General features: G+C 43.2%; 1 protein-coding gene across 1 annotated transcript in view; it reads left to right on the forward strand.

Annotated features, from left to right (window-relative positions):
• Positions 1–22,379, forward strand: part of ofcc1 (orofacial cleft 1 candidate 1) — a 91,369-nt gene that overhangs the window by 34,043 nt on the left and 34,947 nt on the right. The window contains exons 12-15 of the mRNA XM_076291180.1: positions 1,575–1,838; positions 3,194–3,323; positions 10,884–10,978; positions 13,476–13,657. Coding sequence (XP_076147295.1) covers positions 1,575–1,838; positions 3,194–3,323; positions 10,884–10,978; positions 13,476–13,657 — 671 coding nt within the window. The remainder of the gene's footprint in view (positions 1–1,574; positions 1,839–3,193; positions 3,324–10,883; positions 10,979–13,475; positions 13,658–22,379) is intronic.

The following is a 22,379-nucleotide window of genomic DNA, read 5'->3' on the forward strand; positions in this document are numbered from 1 at the left end:
ATTATATTTGTGGTGGTAGGTTTGCAGAATTAACTTTAATGCAACAGTTTTTAACAAATTAGTGCAGCGTGGTTATGATGCTAACCAGATTTAAGCACAATTTAGTACAACCTGGAAAATCATTGTGTGGTGGTCAATGTTGATATTGTGGTGGGCCGCCACAAATAAGTCAATGTATGGGAAACACTGGTTTCTGTGCCATTTTCTGTCTGATCCATATTGGCATCTGATGTTTTGTTGATATTTTAGTGACAAAATATTGAAACCTAATTTATTTAAAAAGTTAAAACAACCCATGTTTTGATCTATATACATTTCAGTAACTAGATTGAGTGAACTTGTGTGATACTAATGCATTGGTGAGCTATACAGGGTTCCCACGGGTCATGGAATTTCTGGAATATCATGGAATTTTTATCATTTTGGGGGCAAAGTCATGAAATATCAGGGAATTTTGAATTCAGAATTGGTGTGTACAGTATCTGGTTATTAGCTTTACTGCTTGCTTGAGTACTGTAGTTGTGGTTAGGCCAACTTTGTTCATTCAATACCTATTTATTCATCTCTCGCTCTAAAAAAAGTAAAAAATTCTTGAATGCTACACGACTGTTTTGAAATTTTGTACCCTTCATTATAAAGTAGGTCATGGAAATTTTGTTATTTTGTCAGGGAAAGTCAGGGAAAAGTCATGGAATTTTACATTTCACTTAGGGGAACCCTGGCTATATGTAAGGGATAATGTATAGAACCCGGTCATTATTGGTAAAATAAGTCCCGACAGGGCGAACCGCCCCAAAGGGACTTATTTTCCCAATAATGACCGGCGTTCTATACATTATCCCGCTTATTACATGGCTACTTGCCAAAACGAAATAATAAACTTCCCACGATAGCCTACATAGCCTAGCCTTTTTGTTACCGTTCATCGTGGCATTTGCTGAGAAACATAGTTCGCAACAACACACGTTGAACTTGAATCAAACATTCTTTAGAACACAGCTGATCAACCGTCTGCTTTCACCTTTGAATGTAGTTCCAGTTCTTGCATAGTGATATGAAATACCTGAAGTAGAAGCACAAACTCCATTGCCATTGACAGCGGTAATTATATGTTTGCAGTGGTAATTACATGAAAATATTTTACCGTAGAACTTTGGGAAAGCCCATTCAAGTCAATGGAGCGTTGTACTTGCCTTGTGAAGAGCCGTGTAATAAATTATTCTATTGTTCACCAAACATGCTAATGTCTTAGTGACAAATGACACTGGAGTTGTAGCTTTGTTTAGTTGCTATGAAGAACCAGCTCACATGCTTCTTGGCTTTTAACTTCAATTGATCCATTAACAGTCACATGGCAAATGTCTTGCATGCAAGACAGAGAGTTTGATATTCTGTAACTCGAAACATGTTGTTATTGTTCCCTGAAGTAAAAGTAAAGTATAGTCACTGTATGTAGAATTGAGTCTGGAATTAGAATTAACTTGTCTTGCTTGTGTGTCCAGCTTGGTGCCATGAAGACAGTGGCCTCTCTGCCCTACACGTCTCATGTTCCTGTCCCCCTGCTCTTGTCCCAGGTGCTCCCGGCGCCCTGTGATGTGCTGCCCTGCTCCGTCCTCCTCTTCCGGCTGCTGTCCCTGCCGGGCGAGTGCAGCCATGTAAGCGCCGTCGTCAGCTGGGCCGCCTTCCCTGTCTGCGACGCCTCCCTCCGCATTGTCCAGGGCAAGTTCAAGAGCCCCTTCCTCCGTGGACGTCCCGACCCCGACATCGACCAGTTCCGCAAGATTGAAAGCCTCGTGTCCACTGACGTGGACAACTGGCTGTGCAATCTGTACTTCCAGGTGGGTTCAGGTGCTTAGAGGGAAGGAGAGAAAGTTCTCTGTGATGTTGCGGTCAATCTTATGAATTTTATTGCATTACATATTTTTTTAGGGGTAGCATCCATGATATCCATGATATAGTCAGGGTTTTATATCCACCTCTAGGGTTGCTGCTGTTTCTGTAATCTTCCTGTGGCCAGGTTACCTGACCCACACCTGATTTAACTAATCAAAGAGAGCTCTGGCATTTATCTCATGAGCTCCATCAGGTGCCTTTGAGCCAGAGGGGTAAAGCACACACCGCTGTTGGTCCTTAGACCAAAGACTGAACAACAAGGCTTCGTATTCAGTGCTGGGATTTTTTGACCGTAGATGGTCACCTTGCCAATTAGCCAATGAAGTCACGCTCCTGTTGATTAGTGTTTACATCTTGGAAAAAACTTTATGTGCTTGCGGGGCCACCGTAGTCACCCCTTACCCGGTTTGAACCATTTTTTTTGTTGTTGTTTTGGAGAGAGAGCGGGCAGGGGTGGAGGGGGGTATTGGACGTGAATGCAACCGGGGCTTGTGTGTGGTAAACGGCTTTAGCGGTAAAATTGGAAATTGGAGCCAGATTGTAAACAAACCACATCTTTGCTAAACATATCCGGATGCATTTGAGCTGATGCATTGATCCCATTACTCAACAGCCTAATTGAGTTAAAAGGCAGAACAATAGTTTCTCTCATCACAGACACTAATCTGTTCCCTCCATCTCTTTGTTATTGTTATGAGCATTAATCATTTGTGGACCACCATCACTTCTGTACTGTTTGGACGAGTAAGCTTCTTGCTTGTGAACGAGATACTAATAATCACCAGAGATCATTTGTCAGTCATACAAAAACAATGAGCAATAGAAACAATAACAATGTAAAAAACACTCCAAATATTAGCAACAGTTTGTGCAATAGCAGAATTATTATTTTCTGTAGTATAACTAGTGTACCAGGACTTAGCTGTAACATTATAAGTGCTAACATTACAATATTAATAATGTAGTAATAGCATGGGAGGAATAAAGGCATTTGGAGCCAGTGGTTCGCTTGTAGTAGCAGAAGAGATTGTATAGGATGTTTTGTATTGAATGAATGAATTGGGGTAGAGCAACACTCTGGTGATGGTGGCATTAACAGCAGCAGAAGGAAAAGTGAATCAGCTGCTACATCAGGTAAATGTTTTATTATCTCTGCCGTGTGTGCCACACACGTTCATGCACATATGTGTCCTGTCTCTCTGTTGTCTGCACTGCCACCTCTGTCGAGACATGCACACACACACACACACACACACACACACGCACACACACACATGCACACACACACACACACACACAGGTGAAGAAGCTCCCTCGAGGCAGCCATGGGGTTCCGGAGCGCAGCGTGGCCCTGCACATCCCTCCCCAGACCCAGCCATGCTCCAGCGAGAGGCCGGCCCCCTCCTCCTGCTCCTCCACATCTGAGCCAGGTAGGGCGCCAAGTGCCCCAACCCGGGGCACTGCATGGGGCAAATGCCACTTTAATGCCACCCCCTAGACAGGTGACAGGGTGGCAGGTTTCAATAAAAACATGCGGTGCATCCGCTGAGGCAGTCACGCAGAGCGGGTAGAGACATCACAGATTTCTGCTTTGTTTAGCAAGGGACTAGTTAATGTGAAGAATATTCATGATGTGGATCGAGGGATGGGGGTGTGTTGTGGTGTTGTTCCTCACGCCAACATATGCAATATCTTGACTTTGGCGCTGGCATCAGTCAGGGTAGACCTTTCCATTTTCTTTATTTCTTTTCTTTTTCTTTTTTTAAATTTTTTTTAATCGTGATTATTGGAAAAACTGCCTTCCACGAGGCATCTTTGAAACCAATTGTGTTGACATTCGGCATTACGGACCCCCGAAAGTAACTGGAGTGATCACGAACCGCTAAAACAGAAAACAAAAAACCCAGGCAAAATGTGGCAGAGGGATGCCACTAATAGGAACTCATTTAACCTCTCCCTCGTCTATTTGCATACTGATATTTTCAGCCTGTGAGCGCTCGACGTTTGTTTGGGAAACAACAGATGAGTCCCGAGGATCGCATGCTGAGATTAAAGTCATGAAACATGTTGCATGCATTTGAAAAAGGGACACTTGAGTACGAGCTGAATGCTGAACGGGTGATTTGGAAGCTCATATTGCACGCAAGTATTAGCGAATGCAAAAACCGCAGCCCCCACCTAAAAACAAATTGGCAGTGGGGTGCGGTGGAGGGCTGGAGTACATTCTGTCACTGTTCGACACATTTTGTTTTTCCCTGCTGAGTCTGTCACTGAGCTGTTCGGCATGTCTTGTCGCTTTTTTTAACCTTCTCTGTTTTTTACTCCTCTTTCGCTTCTTCCGCCTGCTGGTCCAAGAGGAATACACACATCTAAACACTTCATGCTTTTTTATAGGGATTAAGTTACAATGTATGCCTCAAAAAATAGATGAAGACACATAATCAGGGTATGTTTAATTTGGCAAGGGGAACTCGAAATGACATACAAGTTGCTCTGGTCCGTCCACTTTACACTTTACTGTTATTTCACAATATTTAGTCACGTGATATTAGATGACTATAAAATAGAATTATTTCTCAGCATAAACATGAAAGTTAAGCGCAGCTCACAGTAGGCGTGTGTATAGACTGTCGCCACTCTTTTGCTCTCTCTCTCTCTCTCTCTTGCTCTTTCACTCTCTCTTTCTCTATCTCTCTCTCTCTCTCTCTCTCTCTCTCTCTTTCTCACACATGCATCGGGCAACACAGTCGGCTCCTTGCTTAAAACACTCTCCACGCCGTGCAACGGCCCATCTCAGGTCATGAAACATCCTGGCGAAAGCAGTGGTGACGGCGTAATCAAACACAGTGCTCATTTGGTATTGATCTAGCACAAAAGGGACCCAAAGCCTTTGTTATTAATACATCATATATCTTTTTTTTTGGCAGGGCTCATCTTTATTTAACAGTGCCGGGGAAGAGAGAGAGAGAGAGAGAGAGAGAGAGAGAGAGAGAGAGAAAAAAGTTTCTGGGGTGCTCAGCTTTAAACATCACACAGGCTTTTTAATTACAAATGAGTCGTGACAGGTCTGCTGGGTAGCAACCTGGCCCATTTTAAACGTGATGCCAGCTGACAGCTCGGGAGTGTTCTCAGAGCGCCGGAACATGTGGAAGAAATTGGTCTTTTACATTTCACAGCTTGTCACTTCCTCTCCGCTATGACCTTTGACCCCCCCACTGAGATCCTAACACCCCAACGAGAGAAATGTCCCCACACTGAGGCACTCTGGGAGATTTATGTTCTCTTGTTTCTGCTCAGGTGAAAAGAAATTCTAAAAAATAAATAAAAATAGAAAAGATAAATTTTTTGCAAACTGCAAAAGAAGTACCGGTACTAAATGTCTAGAAGAAATACATTTTGAGGGGTAGAGGGTTGATATTGTGGAATAGGAAGAAGTCAGGTAAGGGGGGCAAGCTTGAGAAGTGAACCCTATCTGAAACCCAAATAGCAGATCAAAAGGTGTCCCTCGCGGCTCGTCATGCTGGGGGTTAGGTAAGCTGAGCTGACGTCTGTGTCACATTTGCATACGGGCGCGTTCAGGTTGCATTACTCTGCTGAGCAGGTTACGCCATTCAGATGGAGAGATGCCGTCACGTCGCAGACCAGAGATTGGAGGGACAACCTCAAATGGAAATGTAATTTTAGTGTGGAAAAGTAGATCTTTGTCTGTCATCCAAGCTGGGAGGCTGCTGCTGCTGCCTGGACTTCCCATTCCTCAGCCTTTCCTTGCTGCCAGGGCACTGCGGCTTTTCACAGTAATATCGCTGCTCCGTAAACCTTTAACAGAACCTCTGCTCGAAGAACAGAACAGAACCTGCCTCAACAGATGTCAAGATAACCACATAATAACATTTATCTCAATGCTGGAGAATTGCTTAAATCATATTAAATGTCTAATTATTTAAGCAGTTACCACCCACTTGGAATTGTTTTCTCTCTTTATAAACTAAATGACCGAAAATAGCAAAAAAAAGTCCCACAGACTGTACTCACCATTCTTTCCTCTGCATAAGACAACGCTAGAGGCGTCGTGGGTTAACTGACCTTTCACATTAACGGAATGATCCGGTTCCACTGGGTTTGTTTGAATTCAGACGACTAATTAGATTAGCTCTCCGCATTCTGATTGCCCCCACAGTGTATCAGTAACCACGGTGGCGTGGAGGATCGAGCTCGTAGGTTGTCTTTGTTGCTTCCCCATAGCCTTGGGTGCGCGCATGCATCATCATAAAGTGGCCCTTAAGCTCAGTGACAATTTCGAGGATTTTCCCTAACTAGCGTCTCGGGCCTGCTCGCTGGCATACACAACGGCGACGACAACACACTTCCTCCCTCCGGGGATAGAATATATATTTTTTTTATTTTCCTTTTTTTTCTGCATCTTGAGTTGATCTCAAGATCATACTCTCTCGATCATGTTGGAGCTTTACCCCAATTAATTTTCCACTGTCCGCTTTTTTAAACGGACTCTTTAACCTTTGCTACATCAAAGTCTGTTTGCATAGATGCCAGCATGGCCCATGAACTTACCCCGATGCGGTACAATTGATAGAGTGGGACAAACATACCCAAGGGCTTCTCTTTGTTAATGTGAAAGAAAGAGAAAAAGCAACAAAATGTTCTGATGTGACATATCTCTCACAATGCACATTTTTTTTCACTATGATATGATTGTGATTAAATGCGCTCAAGTGTTATTTAAAAAGACAAACCGTGGAGACCGACAGTTAATATCAACAGTGGCCACTCAGACATAAAAAAAAGTCTTAAAATGATATAGCAAATATGTAAAATAACGTATAAGGTTCTTAAATATTTCTTTCTTCAATCATGAAAACTTACAGCTTTCATTAGCATAATGGTGCCTTTCCCATCACTTTGTTGCCTGGTGATTAGATCTAATTGTTGACCTTTGTGCAGTCATTACTGAAGTCATGTGGTGTGCTTATTTGGCCATCTTTGAAATCAAGCGTGGTACTCAGGGGTAATCAATAATGCACTGACCTTGGCTTCATGGCGAGTTTGAAATAAAGAGAGGTGCAAGGGGGCAATTAGGAGCCTAGGTGTGCCACACTGAGGCCCCGGCTGCTCACCTTTCACTGGCAGCAGCCTACACGGTGGCCTCAGGCCTCACACACACACACACACACTTAGGTATACACAGTTACACATACACACCCACAGACACACACACATGCACAAAGGGAGTGAGAGAGACACAGTCACATACACACACAGTTACACACAATGTGAGTGGGTGAGATATACACAGAAATAGGCTCACATGTTCAAACACTCACACACACAGACACACACACACACACACACACATAATTACATATACATAAACATTATAACACACTAATACACGTTATTGATGCATGATTCTGGACTGATAGGATACATACAATGCCTTAGTTGCTTTGGATAGAAATAAATAAGTTGCACACTTTCTTTAATACACACACATTGCGCAAAAATTGCATGGACATGAAAATACTCACACAGACTTACTCACAGTCTCTCTCGTTAATAGAAACAGACACACATACACAAACATGTACAGACATATATGCACACCCACATGCACACACACACACACACACTCCCTTACACATATATGCACATACACCCGCAAACACACAAGTGTCCAGGGAGAAGCAGAGGATAACAAGGAGCCGTTGTTCGCCCTCGAAGAAGGCTAGGTTACGGCAGCGGGCTCGTGAGTTCATGGCCATAGCCTATAGCTGTCAACACAGCGCTAATTCTGGCCCAGCCGCACCATCTGAGTCTCGGGCGCTGGACGTGAGTAATTAAAGAAGAGGCTGCCGCATTGAGACTGAGATCAGCACCAGCGCTCCGTTTCCCACTGAACACAGAAGGGGCCACAGACCGGGATGATCCCAAACTACATTCACACACACACACATGTACACACATGACCACTGAGTACAGGGTGTTAAAGGAGAGAAGCAGCCCTGTATACTGTATATTTGGGGCTTACACAGTTCCTGACTATCACAGCCAAAGGACTGGGACACAGGGACAAATAATCATGAACAGCTTCTGAATTTCCCTCAGAGCTGGAGATAGAGTTATCTTACTGGTCTGAAGTGTGACCGAATTAGACCCTTTCCATGTACTGTAAGATATATATATATATCATAAATATTACCTTTTTCAGTGCTAGGGTTTTATTCTGCATGTACTGTATAATCATAAATAGGATTTAGGTGAACATCTCTAACCAACAAATGGAGGAAAGTCAATCATGAAATCAGATTCTAGTGTAATAAAATGAACACACTTGGATTTACTGCAGACATGAGAATAAGAAAGAAGCTCCATTGAAAAAAGTGATCCCTGGTTACATGATGTTTATTGGTGTAATTAAATAACTAGTTATGTAAATTCATACATGCAAGGTAATCTCATCAGTACACATACACATAATTTCTTATTAGAAATAATGTATCTGCAGGGTCCACTGCCTGTGAGTCTATTTGAATTCTTGGCAACCTTTCCAGATTGCTCGCCGTCTCCAGCCAGTTCAAAGTTAGTGCTGTCATCATAGCTGGTACGGCACGAAAAATACCCAGCAGATGATATTGCATGACTTTACTGTACATACAATAGGCCTTTCAGTCGAATGTCTAAAAATAATTTCCAAACGTCCCACTTCTTGAATAACATTTCATAGACCTTTTTAAATATGCCACAGCATGGGTCATTGACTGGGCTCTTTTCAGGGACCGACTCCCTCCTCCCTCCCTCTCGTTTCTCTCTCGCTCTCTCTTTCATTCTCTTTATTTCTCTCTCTCCCCCTTTCTCTCTGACATTTTCTGTAAGGAAAACTCACTGTATGCCTGACTTGCTGTTCTGTGGCAAACCAGTTAAGTTACTGTAAACGCACACCCTTCTACATGTCTGTCTTGCACACAGGCATCTACCTCAGAGCGTGTTGTGAAATCCAGTGATGCTACTCTCTGTGACAGCCTAACCATGCAAGTGGAAATGTGATAATTACGCAATCCCTTAATGAAATGAAAACACATATTCCCTGCCTTTGAGAAAGAGAGGGAGAGAGCAGATTTAACCCTATTACCTTGTACTTGTGTATTACCACCCAAAATAAATAAATAATATAAAAAAGTGGGTAATTAAAACTTACATATGGGTGCAAATTAAATCTGATGTCAGTTCCAAAATGTGGAAGAGATGTCAAAATCCTGCTAGGCAGAATCCCCGTACCATTAAACCTATTTTAGCCTTTAGAAGCCTTCCTGATATGTTTCCTATATTTAAAAGTTATTATTACTGATATATTTAATCCTGCAGCGAGAGAAAAATTATATCATTGGGGAAGTTTCCATATTTATTATATAGATGTGAGTGGCTGGAGCTGTGAGGAGGAGGGGAAAAATGCAATGAAAAAAGTTTCTCGTCGTGAAATTTTTACATGTATCAAGCTAAGGTTTACTTAATTAGACGCTTGAGGCAAGGCAGGAAGCCTTTTTTAAATTCTGTGAATGTTAATATGCTAAATAATGCAAAACCCCGGCTCTTCAAGCATGAGACACACATCTGGCAGCTTACCATTTAAATTACAGGAAGCAAAAGAGAGAGAGTGTGAGTGTGTGTGTGTGTGTGAGGGAGAGAGAGAGAGAGAGAGAAAGGGGAAAGAAAAACACTTCAAAAGTAATTTTCCAAAAGGAAAGAAGAATGAAGAAATGTATTACAACTAAATTTAATTTCTTTTTCGATTTTTCATCATGTCTAATTGCGTGCATTAGAGCGATCGGAAGCCAGAAGAGGTTGGACTTAGAGATTGTGTGTGTGTGTGTGTGTGTGTGTGCGTGTATGCGTATGTTGTGAAAGTTTCGTCATTCCACACTGAGAAGCAGTAATATGTGTCTCCATCTTGGTTGCTTTTTTTGTGAAATCATCAGACAGTTCAGTGGAACTGATTTACCTATTCAACCCCATTCCCAAGAAAAGGGAGGGGATTTTGAAAATGAACAAAATGCATTAAAAAGGTTTTATTGTCTTCTTCTAAAGTGTCCCCATATCCCCTCTGTGTTATACAGGCAGATACTGTGTATAGACAGTTTTCTTTTTTGTTTCATAGTTTTGCCATAATATTGCCATCTTTTGCTGAATGCACGTCCATATGTTTACTCAGGGCATTTCTGCAAATGAACTCAATGCTCAGTCAATTTCCTTGAATAAACAACTAATGGTTATTTACAAGATGCATCAGGACATCTAAACGAAGGGACAATATGTTGTCAAATCTGGTCTGATCAATCCAATCTAACTACTGTGTCTGTTATATATTTCATTCGTTTTACAGTAACACATTTGTATTGTACACTGTATTACATAATTTGTGAATTTAGTTTGTCAATAGTGTCTATGGGCAGCCGTGGCCTACTGGTTAGCGTTTCGGACTTGTAACTGGAGGGTTGCCGGTTCGAACCCCGACTAGTAGGCACGGCTGAAGTGTCCTTGAGCAAGGCACCTAACCCCTCACTGCTCCCCGAGTGCCGCTGTGGTTGCAGGCAGCTCACTGCGCCGGGATTAGTCTGTGCTTCACCTCACTATGTGTTCACTGTGTGCTGAGTGTGTTTCACTAATTCACGGATTGGGTTAAATGCAGAGACCAAATTTCCCTCACGGGATCAAAAGAGTATATATACTTATACTTACACTATTTTCTGTGTATTTTGTACCTTAATAGTTCCTCTCACGAATACATATGTATATATTATATATACAGTAATATATTCCATTCACAATTTATTAATGATTATCTAAATTGTATTTTGTATCTTTTGTAAATAACTAGGGTTTCATTTTGTAATTGAAAGTTTTGTTTTTTTAAATATTTACTAATTGATTTCCCCCAATGAAACAAGCACAGATTGTTTTCCCCACTCCGTTCATTCCAGGCAAGAATTCCTCTGGAATGCTCCCAATCCCTGGGCGTTCGGAAGAGAAAAGTGATCCCTTCACAGCCAAAGCCAAGCCTGGAACGCAGCACAAGGTAACAATGTGATTTAGGAAACAGTTGCGCCTTGGAAATGGGACCCCCTCCTCAGCCACCCCTCTCCACCCCACAACCAGCACCTCCTACCCCGTCCCATCCACCTCCCCTCTCGTTATTATCTGAGATTTGTCAAAATACATTTCACACTAACAGGTATTTTTCAGCCTTCAAAGCCAGTTCTGATCTGCTTGACAAGCCAAAGCAGCTCAAATTCTGTGAAATCAGCAATGCCAGCAAATCTCCCCTATCCTCTATGTGTCTGTCTCTTTCTCTGTCTTTCTCCCCTTCTCTCTCTCTCTCACACAGACACACACACACACATACCATGTCTGTCAGTCTTTCATTGTTCATACACACTTCTTCCTGTGCTCGGGAGGGCTTCAGCTAAATTAATCAGGGCCCCTTACGTTACCTGCCACACTTTGAAGTGGTAATTACGCAACACGCTCCTGTTCTTCTTCTTCTGACCCTCCTCTTCCTCCTCCTGCTGCTGATCTTGCATTGCCATCCGCCATCACCCTCTGCAGTCTAACACCTACACCACACCCCCGCATCCGATCCCACCCCCTCAGACCCCCACCAGCTGCCCCTATGGGCCCCACCTCTCGGATGGTCGTGCTGTTGCTCAGAGCAGGATGATGCCCGTGTTTACCCACACACACACACACTCACACCAAGCGCACACACACCTCATACTCCCACTCTCACTTATCCCCTTAGCTTTTGCTTACCCTACAGCGTGCCTCTCCATGCATCCCAGCCAGAACACACACACACACACACATACACACACACACACGCACACACCAATGAACCTCAACGAACACACTCAGCAATGTGTTTTTTTCTCGAGTCGTTTACTGTACATCAGCTCTGAACTGAATTTAGCCAGACCTCCCTTTTTGCCAATCGCCACCCCAGCGCTGGACCCCAGTCCTTTGGCTGTCGTAGTCGTTGGACAGCTGGCCCTGCATCCAGGCACTTGTGTAATGATTAAACGCCATGATCTCAAACCTGACCTGACCTGGGTGCAGCACATCCTCCTTCCATGGCTTCCAGGGCAGCTCGACCTACCGGGGAGTGCTAATTAAAATATATTCTTTCCTCTTCACCTCACTCTTTCTCTCTCTCTCTCTCTCTCTCTCTCTCTCTCTCTCTCTCTCTCTCTCTCTCTCTGTCTCTCTGTCTGCCTCTCCCAGAGGCTTACTGCAAATCACATTGGAAAATCTTCTCTTTAAGATATCCCCACAAATGTATTGTCCAGGGGGTGGTGGGAGAGTGGTGGAGAACATTGCTGGTTTATATTTCCCCTGTTTTTCTTCCGTCTCTCAGGCCTCCTGTGTCTATTTCTCTTTCGCCCCGTCTGCTTTATCTTTTTTTAATGGCCGCCATCATTCTGAAAATCCACATTATCTTTAGGCCAAGGTGACGTAGCGCGCGCTGAAGGAAATGGAACGATGGCCTTATTTTATTCAGCTCTATTTACTACATCCTGAGCCAGGGTTAGTATTTCAGGTGGAGAGAGAGAGAGAGAGAGAGAGAGAAGGAGAGAGAGGGGGGGGTGGAGGGGACTGTGAGGGTGGGAGGCCAAGCGAGAGTGAGAGAGGTAGCGAGAGGTAGAGGGGCAGAGCGAGATAAAGCGCGCTTTCAAAACTACGGGAAACTCATTAACATGTATAAGCACGAAGGATCTCACAACTTATAGCGCAGCGGCGGCCTAAGCCCACCCAAGGGCATGTCGGAGCACTCGACAGGACGCGGCTGAGCAAGCTGTTAGCACGTTGGCGGCTTAACAAATAACATCAGCAGCCAGGGCGCTGGTGGAGGTGGAGGGAGGCAGGAGCAGCGTGGTGGTGGTGGTGGCAGCGGCGGTGGTGGCAGCCCAAGTGCCTCTGTGAAATATTTAAAAGCCACTTCCTGACTGGGTACGTCTGGCTGGCGTTTATGACAGCAAATGACTTCTCTCGCGCATCAGCCCTGTCTGCCGAAATGAACCGTATCGCACAGTTAAACACCCGACACATCACTCACACACACACACAATACACACACACATACGCAACACCCCCTCCACACACACGCACCCCACACACACTCTCCAAACCACCTTGTGTGCTCTCTTTCCTCCGCTACTGGAGCTTTGATTAGACGTTCAGGCGTAATTTCAGTGTCATCCGTCTCTGTGATGATTGTGTTAAGCTTGCATGCATGTTTGCGTGTGTGTGTGTGTGTGTGCATCTACGCCTGTGTATTTTGTTGTGTGTGTGTGTGCGTGTGTACACACATGTGTTTGAACGATGAGGGCCGGGTGTCGCGCACTGTCACCACGCTTCCCCCCTGATGAATCGCGAGTAAGGCACTTCCTGCTTTGATTACAAACGACATCCAAGTGTGTGTATGTGCGCGTGTCTCTTTCTGTGTGTTTTCATCTGTGTGCCTGCGTCTGTGTCTGTGTGTGTGAGAGAGTCTGTGTATGTCTCCCCTGATTTTCCAGGGCATGAAACAGAAGAAGCCAATCAACAAGATAAATAGCTGGAGCACCAGTTGGAGAGGGAGCCCGGTACCTCCTCCTCCTCCTCCTCCCCAGCTCCAGCCTCCCACTCTGCAGCCACGCAAACAGGAGGCGCACTGGAGACTCGTCACCGAGGAGCTAGAGGAGTACACGTTCTCCCTGCAGTGAGTCGCACAACTCATTATCAACTTTATCCTGGCGTGAGGCCCCCTCTCTCTCTCTCTGTGTGTGTGTGTGTGTGTGTTTCTGTTTGTGTTTCTGTTTGTGTGCGTGCATGCAGTGCAGGTGTGTGTACTCTTGTGATAATGCCTCAACTTTCCATCACAAGGCCTGATTTGCATCATATGTTTGTGTGTATGATTTTTTTAAACAAAATCTGAGCTCTCTTTGAGGCTCTGTATGTGTGTGCATGTTGCTATTTATCTATTTTTGTATATTTACATATGTGTACTAGTGTGGTCTGTTGTGTGCGTGTGTCATGGTGTTTGTGGCTATCTGTGAGTGATAACAGGTTTGCATGGAAGAATGAAGTGTGAATTGAAGACCTTAGGAAGTATCAGATGAGCATGTATTTGCCAATCACAGTTCACATTTTTCCCTATATGTAAAATGTTTTTACAAATACATATACATGTATTTTAAACATGCTAGACTTTGATTCAGTGTCCTATCTAAAGGTATCAAAGTAAGAACACATAATATACTATTGAGCTGATAATCGCTTTTCCCCTGGTTATGCCCATTGCAGAAGAGGGGTTTGGATGGCTAGTTTTGTCGCTTTTGTCATGGCTGACAGGATTTTATATCAATGAGTGAAAAAACAAATAGCAATGCATAGTGCTTGTTCAACATAATATTCACTATGCACCAAGTACCAACACTATTATATGTGTAACACTATACAAAACATACATGCATAAACATTATACATTATACATACAGCAATACAAGAAATACTATTTTCTGATTGACTGGCGGGTGGCCTTTAATTCTGAATAACAGGACACCGTTCCATATCAATGCTTATGAATGGTAACTATAACAACCATAGTAGGACGACGGTTGCAGCGCTCTAGAATCTTTTGGTTGCAGGCTTCCCAACAATGGAATCAACTGTAAACAAGCTAACTGTCCATGCTAAAGTTGTACAACAAGCTGAACTAGTGAGCTTCTTTTTAAACAGAACCACGTGTTTACAGTGGCAACCGGGTGATAAGCGGGATAACGGCCTTCGAGGTGTGTCCAGTTATACGGAATTAATGGGCTTGGGCGGAGGCAACTCCGCTGCGCGTCGGGGAGTTTTTGCCCCTCGCCCTCGTCTATTAATTCCGTATAACAGGACACCTCGGCGGCCGTTATCCCTTACATATTACTGTACTAAAGTTACTGACTTAATTTGAATCCAGTAATCTGTTGTATCTATTGTATTGTAATCTACAGTAATCTGGTATTAGAATATATTAGTATATATATATATATATATATATATATATATATATATAATATGCATATTAATCTGCATGTTAATCTTCCTTGGTGCTTTAAAAATAAATTGTTGTAACATCCATTACAACTTCCAAAGAAACAAATAGAAAATGTAGAATATTATACATTTTGATATAGAATTAGACGAGCGATATTCAGAGCGATATTCAGTGATTAACAAACATCAGAAAATTGACTCTTAAGTGTTTTGACCTTCTCTTGAGTTTGCATCAAGTTCCCTGCATATCTCATATCAACATCCATACTCATTTGCCCTTTCTCTTGAGGACTGTCAAACCCTGACTCGTGTCTCATATCTACCCATCTCTATAGTATACTTTGGTGTTGAAGACATGTTTTCTTCACACAGTAGGTGTGTTACAACATTCTTTCATGTTGGCTATCGGATGTTTGTGAAAATATTGTCCAGTGTCCCTTTGTCCCTACTGTCGCTGATAATGTGTCTGTTGCCCTCTGGTCCTGTGTAGACCATCAGACTTAAGGTCCGAATATTGGACGAGTCACTTCTCTCCTCTCCTGTCATTTGAAATATTAGCCCCAGATGATTTCATTCCTACGTCTGTCACTCTATGTATCTCCTTCCTCCTTCTGTGTCTAACTGTTCTCTCTCAGCTTTGCTCTTCCTCACTATCTTTTTCCTGTTCTCTCTCTCTGTGTCTCTTCTTCTGTCCCCTCTCTTTTTTTCTCTCTTTTTTCTCTGTCTGTCTCTCTCCCCCTCTCTGTTTTTCTCTCTCTCCCACTCTCTCCTTCTTTCCCCTGTGTGCATGCTGTAGTCTTCCCCCTTACGTTATGTGACGCTGATTCGCAGAGTTACATTACAGTGATTGAGGGATATTACTGCCATCTAGAGAATCACTAGAGACTGAGCTGGCTCATTGATGAGAGGGCTTTGTTTTCAGTGGTATGCTGTGCGCAGTGCTGTGCATAGTACATTCACAGAGAACTGAGAGCTCTGTACGAATGCATAACAGATATAAAGTCACATTCACAGCTTGAAGTCAGTGACCAGTGCTCCACCCTTATAGCAAGGATATTATGGTATAGAATACAACTTATAGTTACAGTTCATGGCTAATGATGGTTGGTTGTGAACATGTTTTAAACACGTTCAGACATATTCTGGGTTGGGGTCACATGCACTGTTCAGGGGCGCGTTTCCTAAAACCATAGTAGACAACAGGTTAGCAACTATGGTTTTGGGAAACACACCCCAGTACGATGGCCACGTTGTTTTAGACATAGGCCACACAAACTGACCGTTTCTTTACATGTGAGTGATCTTTATACAGTGAGAACTAAAGGTCAGTGGTCCTGTTCTGTGGGTTGTGGTACTAAACGCATAAACATACTGTCCACATCTTCCTTTATAAATGTTTTTTTTTTTTCTGGGACTGTTAGAATGGCACCAGTGCATTATGACAGGTTCACATAAGGTCTTCTTATATAGCACACCTCTGGAAGTTTATTCAGCCCAGAAATCCTTAAGCAAACAGAGTGAGTCCTTTTCTTCAAACATTTTTAGTGAATGCAAAAAAAGCAGAAATAACAAACATATTGAAGTCTCACATAATAATTCATAGATAATTAATACACTCCCTCTCAAAAACTAGATTCATAGCAGAAGCTCCCACAGCATATAGTGGTAAACCATGCGTAACACAAAGTAAAAGCGATGAAAGGCTCCTGGCGTCATACTTATTTATGAAGAGACATTGAACACTGTCTGCTGCTCACAATACGCAGAACATGAATAGTGTTTGATATTTTGAAGTTTATCTGGATGGGGCAGAGCCTGTGCAATCCTTCCCCCTTTTTTGAGCTTGATTAGGTTCCATTTTATTAGGTTACATTTTATCCCTCCGCAGATTTACATATCAAAAACTGAACTGTTGGTTGCTAACCTCAAAAGCAGCTTTCCAAAACATGTGCGGCACGTTAATAACCGTAGATCATAAATTACAATTTCAAAGAAAACACAATGCTCCAAAGTGCAAGTATTGACAATAGCGGTCAATTGCGGCAGAAATTGAAAAATACTGTGAAAGTAAAAAAAAGAAAAAAATCACCAGGAATGATTTGATGAGCTTCTCCCTGACTTTTTGTATCTGTTTGAAGGAGACATGAAAGACATTCTCTGACCTCATACCTCTCATTTGATGTCTGTGAGTGCAGTCCTAGCCACCTTTTTCTGAGCCATGTAAGCAAGAAAAATCAAAGCCCAAAGAAGATTGAGGTCTAATTTGGAGTTTCTCAGTACTCTCTCTCTCTCTCTCTCTCTCTCTCTCTCTCTCTCACACACACACACACACACACACACACACACACACACACACACACACACACACACACACACACACACACACACACAAACAGACTCTCTCTCTCTCTCACACACACACACACACACACAAACACACACACACACACACACACATTTATAAATAAAAGTATGTCTCTGTAGTTCATCTGCAGTCGTGTTTGTTGAGTGATTCATCGATGAGAAATCAGTCCTTTTAGTCATCAGGCATACACTGGCCCTTGCATGACATATTACAGAATATTAAAGTCTTCATTACAGAAAAGCGCTTGGCTTTTAATCTGCAGCAATAAAAGTTAAGTCTTAATTTATGCCCATCATTATTTTGTTATAACTTATTATGTGATCCAGTTTGGCTTGACTTAATTAGCTTCTTGATGCTACAGTATCTAACTAAAACATCCAAGCAATCTAAAAATAAACTGAATGAGTGTGTGTGCTTATTAATGCCGTTAAAAACTAAAAAGTAAAAAAAAGACTTGTTCATAGACATTACTCAAGCACTATGCCATCTACTGTTACATAGTGTTCGTCAGTGCTCCAACCCATCCAGTCTCTCTCTGTATGCTTGCTCATTAATTAGACAACTGTATGTTGCCTATATGTGTGTGAGTCTGTATGTGTATGTGTGTGTGTGTGTGTGTGTGTGTGTGTGTGTGTGTGTGTGTGTGTGTGTGTGTGTGTGTGGTGTGTGTGTGTGTGTGTGTGTGTGCATGTTTCAGCAATGTTACCCAACTAAATAATTTTTCCCCTTTCGTTTTGGGGAAACCTGTTTTAATCAAACTCACTCTCACATAACAATTAGGTCTAATTAGCCCAATTATCAAGACTCTAATTACACTGAAATGTACCCCCTAAATCTCATATCAATTATATCTGTGACTTTTCTTGTTATAAAAAGAAAACGGCAAAGATAAGACAGACTGTGGCAGCCCCCCCTTTTCCTCTGGAGGCCGGCTGATGTTGCCAGAATCTCCACACTCATTTTGCACTTTCAAAAGTGAGAAAAGCTCTTTTCTATTAAGACACATGCTCCACTTTTGGTTTGCCTTTAAAGAGGTTAAGCTAATTTTACATGCCGTTTGTGAATTGGTCTGCGTTTTGTTTTCTTGTTTCTGCTAATGTTTTTTTTTCCTCACAGTCTGTATCTATGACAACTGCATTTACTGAAATATGGAAATATCAAGTCTAAGAGAAGTGTGCCATCTTCAGTTTCATCATTTATGTTTTTTTTTTGTTTCCATGAATAATTAGGACAACCAGAAAATAAAGTTAGCGTGTTCTTTCCTAAGAAGTCTGGTAAGGGTCTTTATAATCATGTAATTAATGAAGACGTATTTAATAACAAATGTCTGCTGTTTGAAAACTTCCACTGTAAACACCTCTTATCTACGGCCCCTGTAAGACGTCAGCAGCCTCTCTAAATGTCCACTTGTATGATGAAAATCATGTCCAGATTTGAAATCGTTTTTAGTCCAGTCTCTAATGAAATCATTCAGAACACAGTGACCTATTTTTTTCTTAAGCACTCATTGTTGGCATCCACTCCTCTTAACCAACTCCTAGATGTCCATGCAATTTACTATATTGTCTCCCTGTGCCTTCAGTTTGGACCAGAATGTCTGTTGGGCAGACAGTCTAACTTTCAAACTATTCAAAGAGCATTCAGAGAACTATAGAAATGTTATAGTCTAAGGCACATCACGCAACAAGTTTTTTGTGGGCTTACTGTGAAATCAAAGATCATTATATACACTACCGGTCAAAGGGTAGGTGTATCCCATCATGTCACTGCTGTGAAATGTGAGTGAAATCCCACTCCTATGATGTTTTGTCTAATATTTAAATGGAGGAAAAACTCCTCAGAGCGGCTCCCAGGCCCCAAACGCCAGCCCAGTTCACAGCCACGATAAACAAAAACACCTGAAAGGAGAACCGCTGCCCAGGCAGCTCCGTTCCAACCAGACCAGCACTGACTGAACCCGCGCTGTGCTGAGCGGAGCAGACCGCAATCTTACCAGGGGTCAATCAATTCTGATGTAATTCTCAGCATAGCTGTGGTTAAAGGTGCCGCTGGTCACCGGCGAGCTCCTGGGGCCATTTCCTGTGCCGAGAGGCAGGAAGAGAAGTGTGAGCCCGGCCCCCGTGGCCCCCATGGGGACCCCTGAAATATATAGTATATATACACACAGTATATATTTAAAAAAAATGAAAACAAAAACACCAAACGACTTATGTGCTGGCCTCACCTCTCCTAGGTCACCACGAACATGCCCCCACTTCAAGGAAATGGGAGCTGTCAGCTTCCCTCGACTGTGAGCCTCCTGGCCCCCTTTGCTGCTGTCGGTCGGTTGGCGCGGGTGAGGTGGGCGATGTGATCCGCGCCGGCCCGGCGTGTTAGATGTGCGCCGCGTTTCTCACAGCCCTCGCGCGGCGTTCTCTGGATGAGAGCGCTGCCCGCTGCAGTCTAGGGGTCAGGCACGGGGGCAGAGGTTTGTTCTCTCCGCTACTCCTCAGCTGCCCTCATCACAGAGCGCTCTACATGGCCTCTGGTCGTGTCTATCATTTAAAACAAACCAATGTGAAAATGTGGGAAAAAAATGAAATTATACATCACGATGGGGAGCTGTGTAAATGCAAGTTTGATAGATGTTTTTTGTCTCGTGATTTTTATCTCAATTTTATTCAAAAATAAACAGCATTGCTTGCAGCCACAGCAGTGACTGGTAGATGGAGGACTGCTATATTGATTTAATGCAAGGCCAAATCTGTGCGTCTTCCTTTGTCAGTGCCTACGTAAATGAATTCATGGGATTTGGCTGGTAGAATGTTATTCTCAAGCGCAATTTGAACAGTTGTATAGCTGACAGGTTGTAGCAAGTGATTTTATGCATGAGTTTTGGGATGGTAGGACTGTCTGTCAAAATACATATTTTAGCACATTAGCGTTTTCGATTTTTCATTTGCACAAGTCGTGTGGTTGTAGTGGTGTTATGCCAAACTGATTACTCTGTAACCTTGCTTGTTGCTGCTTGCCCTTAACTATTGGTATTCCTTCCCAAAGCCTCTAATGTCTTGCCACAATCTCCCCTTTATGCTATTACGTGGCTTATTCCAGCAATAATTTATTTATTTATTTATCTTTTTGCATTGTTTGCCAATGTGAAAAACGCAAGATTTCTCTGTGCAAATCTCTGAACATCTGTCTAAACACGCACGGCTGATTGAATCATATAGCGTAGCCTATACACACTTACACTCCTTTTTTGGAAGTGTTATGTATTTTAAAAAGGCTCTGGCAGAGGTGGAGCAGAGTCCATTTTTTTTCTCTTGGTCTCTTACTCCCTTCTTGTTAAGCTGGCATGCTGCTAGCAGGCTGCATCTCATCAGCGATTCCTCCTCCGGGCGATGCGGGATCCCGGTGGACGTTGCCGTATCTGAGTGGCTCTCTGGAGGCACTGGTGGGCTCCGGGGCCCCACAGCGCCCGGGCGAGACGAGACGGCAGCGCTGAGGAGGAGCCTGCCACGGCGTGCGGGGGCCTCTGATTGAAGGGTAGAGTCGCTGTTGGTGCTCCCCTGCCCACACAGAGCAGTGGGGATGAGACGGGCAGAGTGACGGGACTTTGACACCACAACACCTCCACCGGGACGCCATGAGTGTGTGGGGGGTGAGAACGTGTGTTTGTGTGTGTGAATATGCTTGTATGTGCGTCTGGGGGTGGAGGGTTATGTGTGTTTGTGAAGTTTGCTCATGTGCAAGTATGTGTGTGTGTGTGTGTGGTTGTTTATCTGTGAGCATATTTACGTGTCTGTGTATGTATGTGTGCATTCATATGTCTGTGTGTGTGTTCTGATATGTATGCAGGTGAGTGTAGTGTGTGTGTGTGTGTGTGTGTGTCTTGGCACTGACTTTACAGCTGCAGGCGTGCACATTTGAATGGCAGCCTCTACATTGCTGTCATTCATCGTTGCAGTGACAAGACAAGCTCCCATGAATGAAAGCTGTTGGATTCCAGCATTAACCCTAATGGCTGCACTTTCAGCTTTCTATACATTTCACTCTGGAGGATTTCCTCCAAGCGTTTGTGATTACTTGTTTCCTTTACTTAATCAGTGGGCCATTACACTCCGAAATATCATGCTGCGAAACATTGGATTTGTTCTTAAAGGTCAGATGAACACTTAGGTGATGGAAAAGCAACCTGCTCATAACTGCTGTTTTTCTGGTGGTTTTGTGATTCCCAGGTGCCCTGACAAAAAAATCCCAGTGTTTCCACTGCATTTATGAATCACTACGGGACCTGCCATTTGCATGTTTTAGTCAGTTCTGAGTACACGCAGTCCATAAAACAGCCACATGTTGCACTGATTTAAACAGCTACCTCACGTACACAAAACCCCAGTGCGTTCTCATGAAATCCATCCCTCTACCCCCCCGACTCCCACCCCCTTCCAAAAAAAAGTGCGCTGTGGGGGGATTCTACTGGGCTGCACAGCTCAGCACAGCACCTCTTCTCACTCCGTAATCTGCCCATCCAGACCAACATTACGACTCATTGTTTTACGGGGACTCCTACACTTGCTTCACATATAAGAGCTGCGCTGTATTAAAAAATGAGGCAGGCAGCCATTAGTCAAACAAGGGACGCTAATTAAGTGGAACACATTTTTTTCACTACTTTTTGATTAGGTTAGAGCCCCAGCTCCGGCTCCCATCTCCTCTCCTCATCCCCTCTCAGCTGCAAATAATTCTGATAATTTGGCAGCGCAGCATTAGTATTCTAATTATGTGATGTATTCCAATTCGGTCGCTGAGTCACGACGCTATAATTCTCTTTTACTATACCCCAAATACCTACTGCTTTCCCATTTTCTCAATGAAACTCATTTACGTGAATCTCTACTGTGCCAGCATCATGTAAAATGGGCTGCTTGTTAAAAAAAAGCTAGATGTTAAGGTAATGGCTGGCTTGGAAAAAATGGTGAAAAAAGCTAAATCTGAAGATTTTTAAGGACTCCAAAACATGTTAGCCCATTTCATAAGTGCAAGTGAATGATATCCA

The sequence above is a fragment of the Alosa pseudoharengus genome, unplaced genomic scaffold (assembly GCF_046254945.1).
Source record: "Alosa pseudoharengus isolate Yale_2024_CS ecotype anadromous, Long Island Sound unplaced genomic scaffold, YU_APseudo_1.1 YU_APseudo_1.1_scf_18, whole genome shotgun sequence".
Taxonomy (NCBI): Eukaryota; Metazoa; Chordata; class Actinopteri; order Clupeiformes; family Clupeidae; genus Alosa; species Alosa pseudoharengus.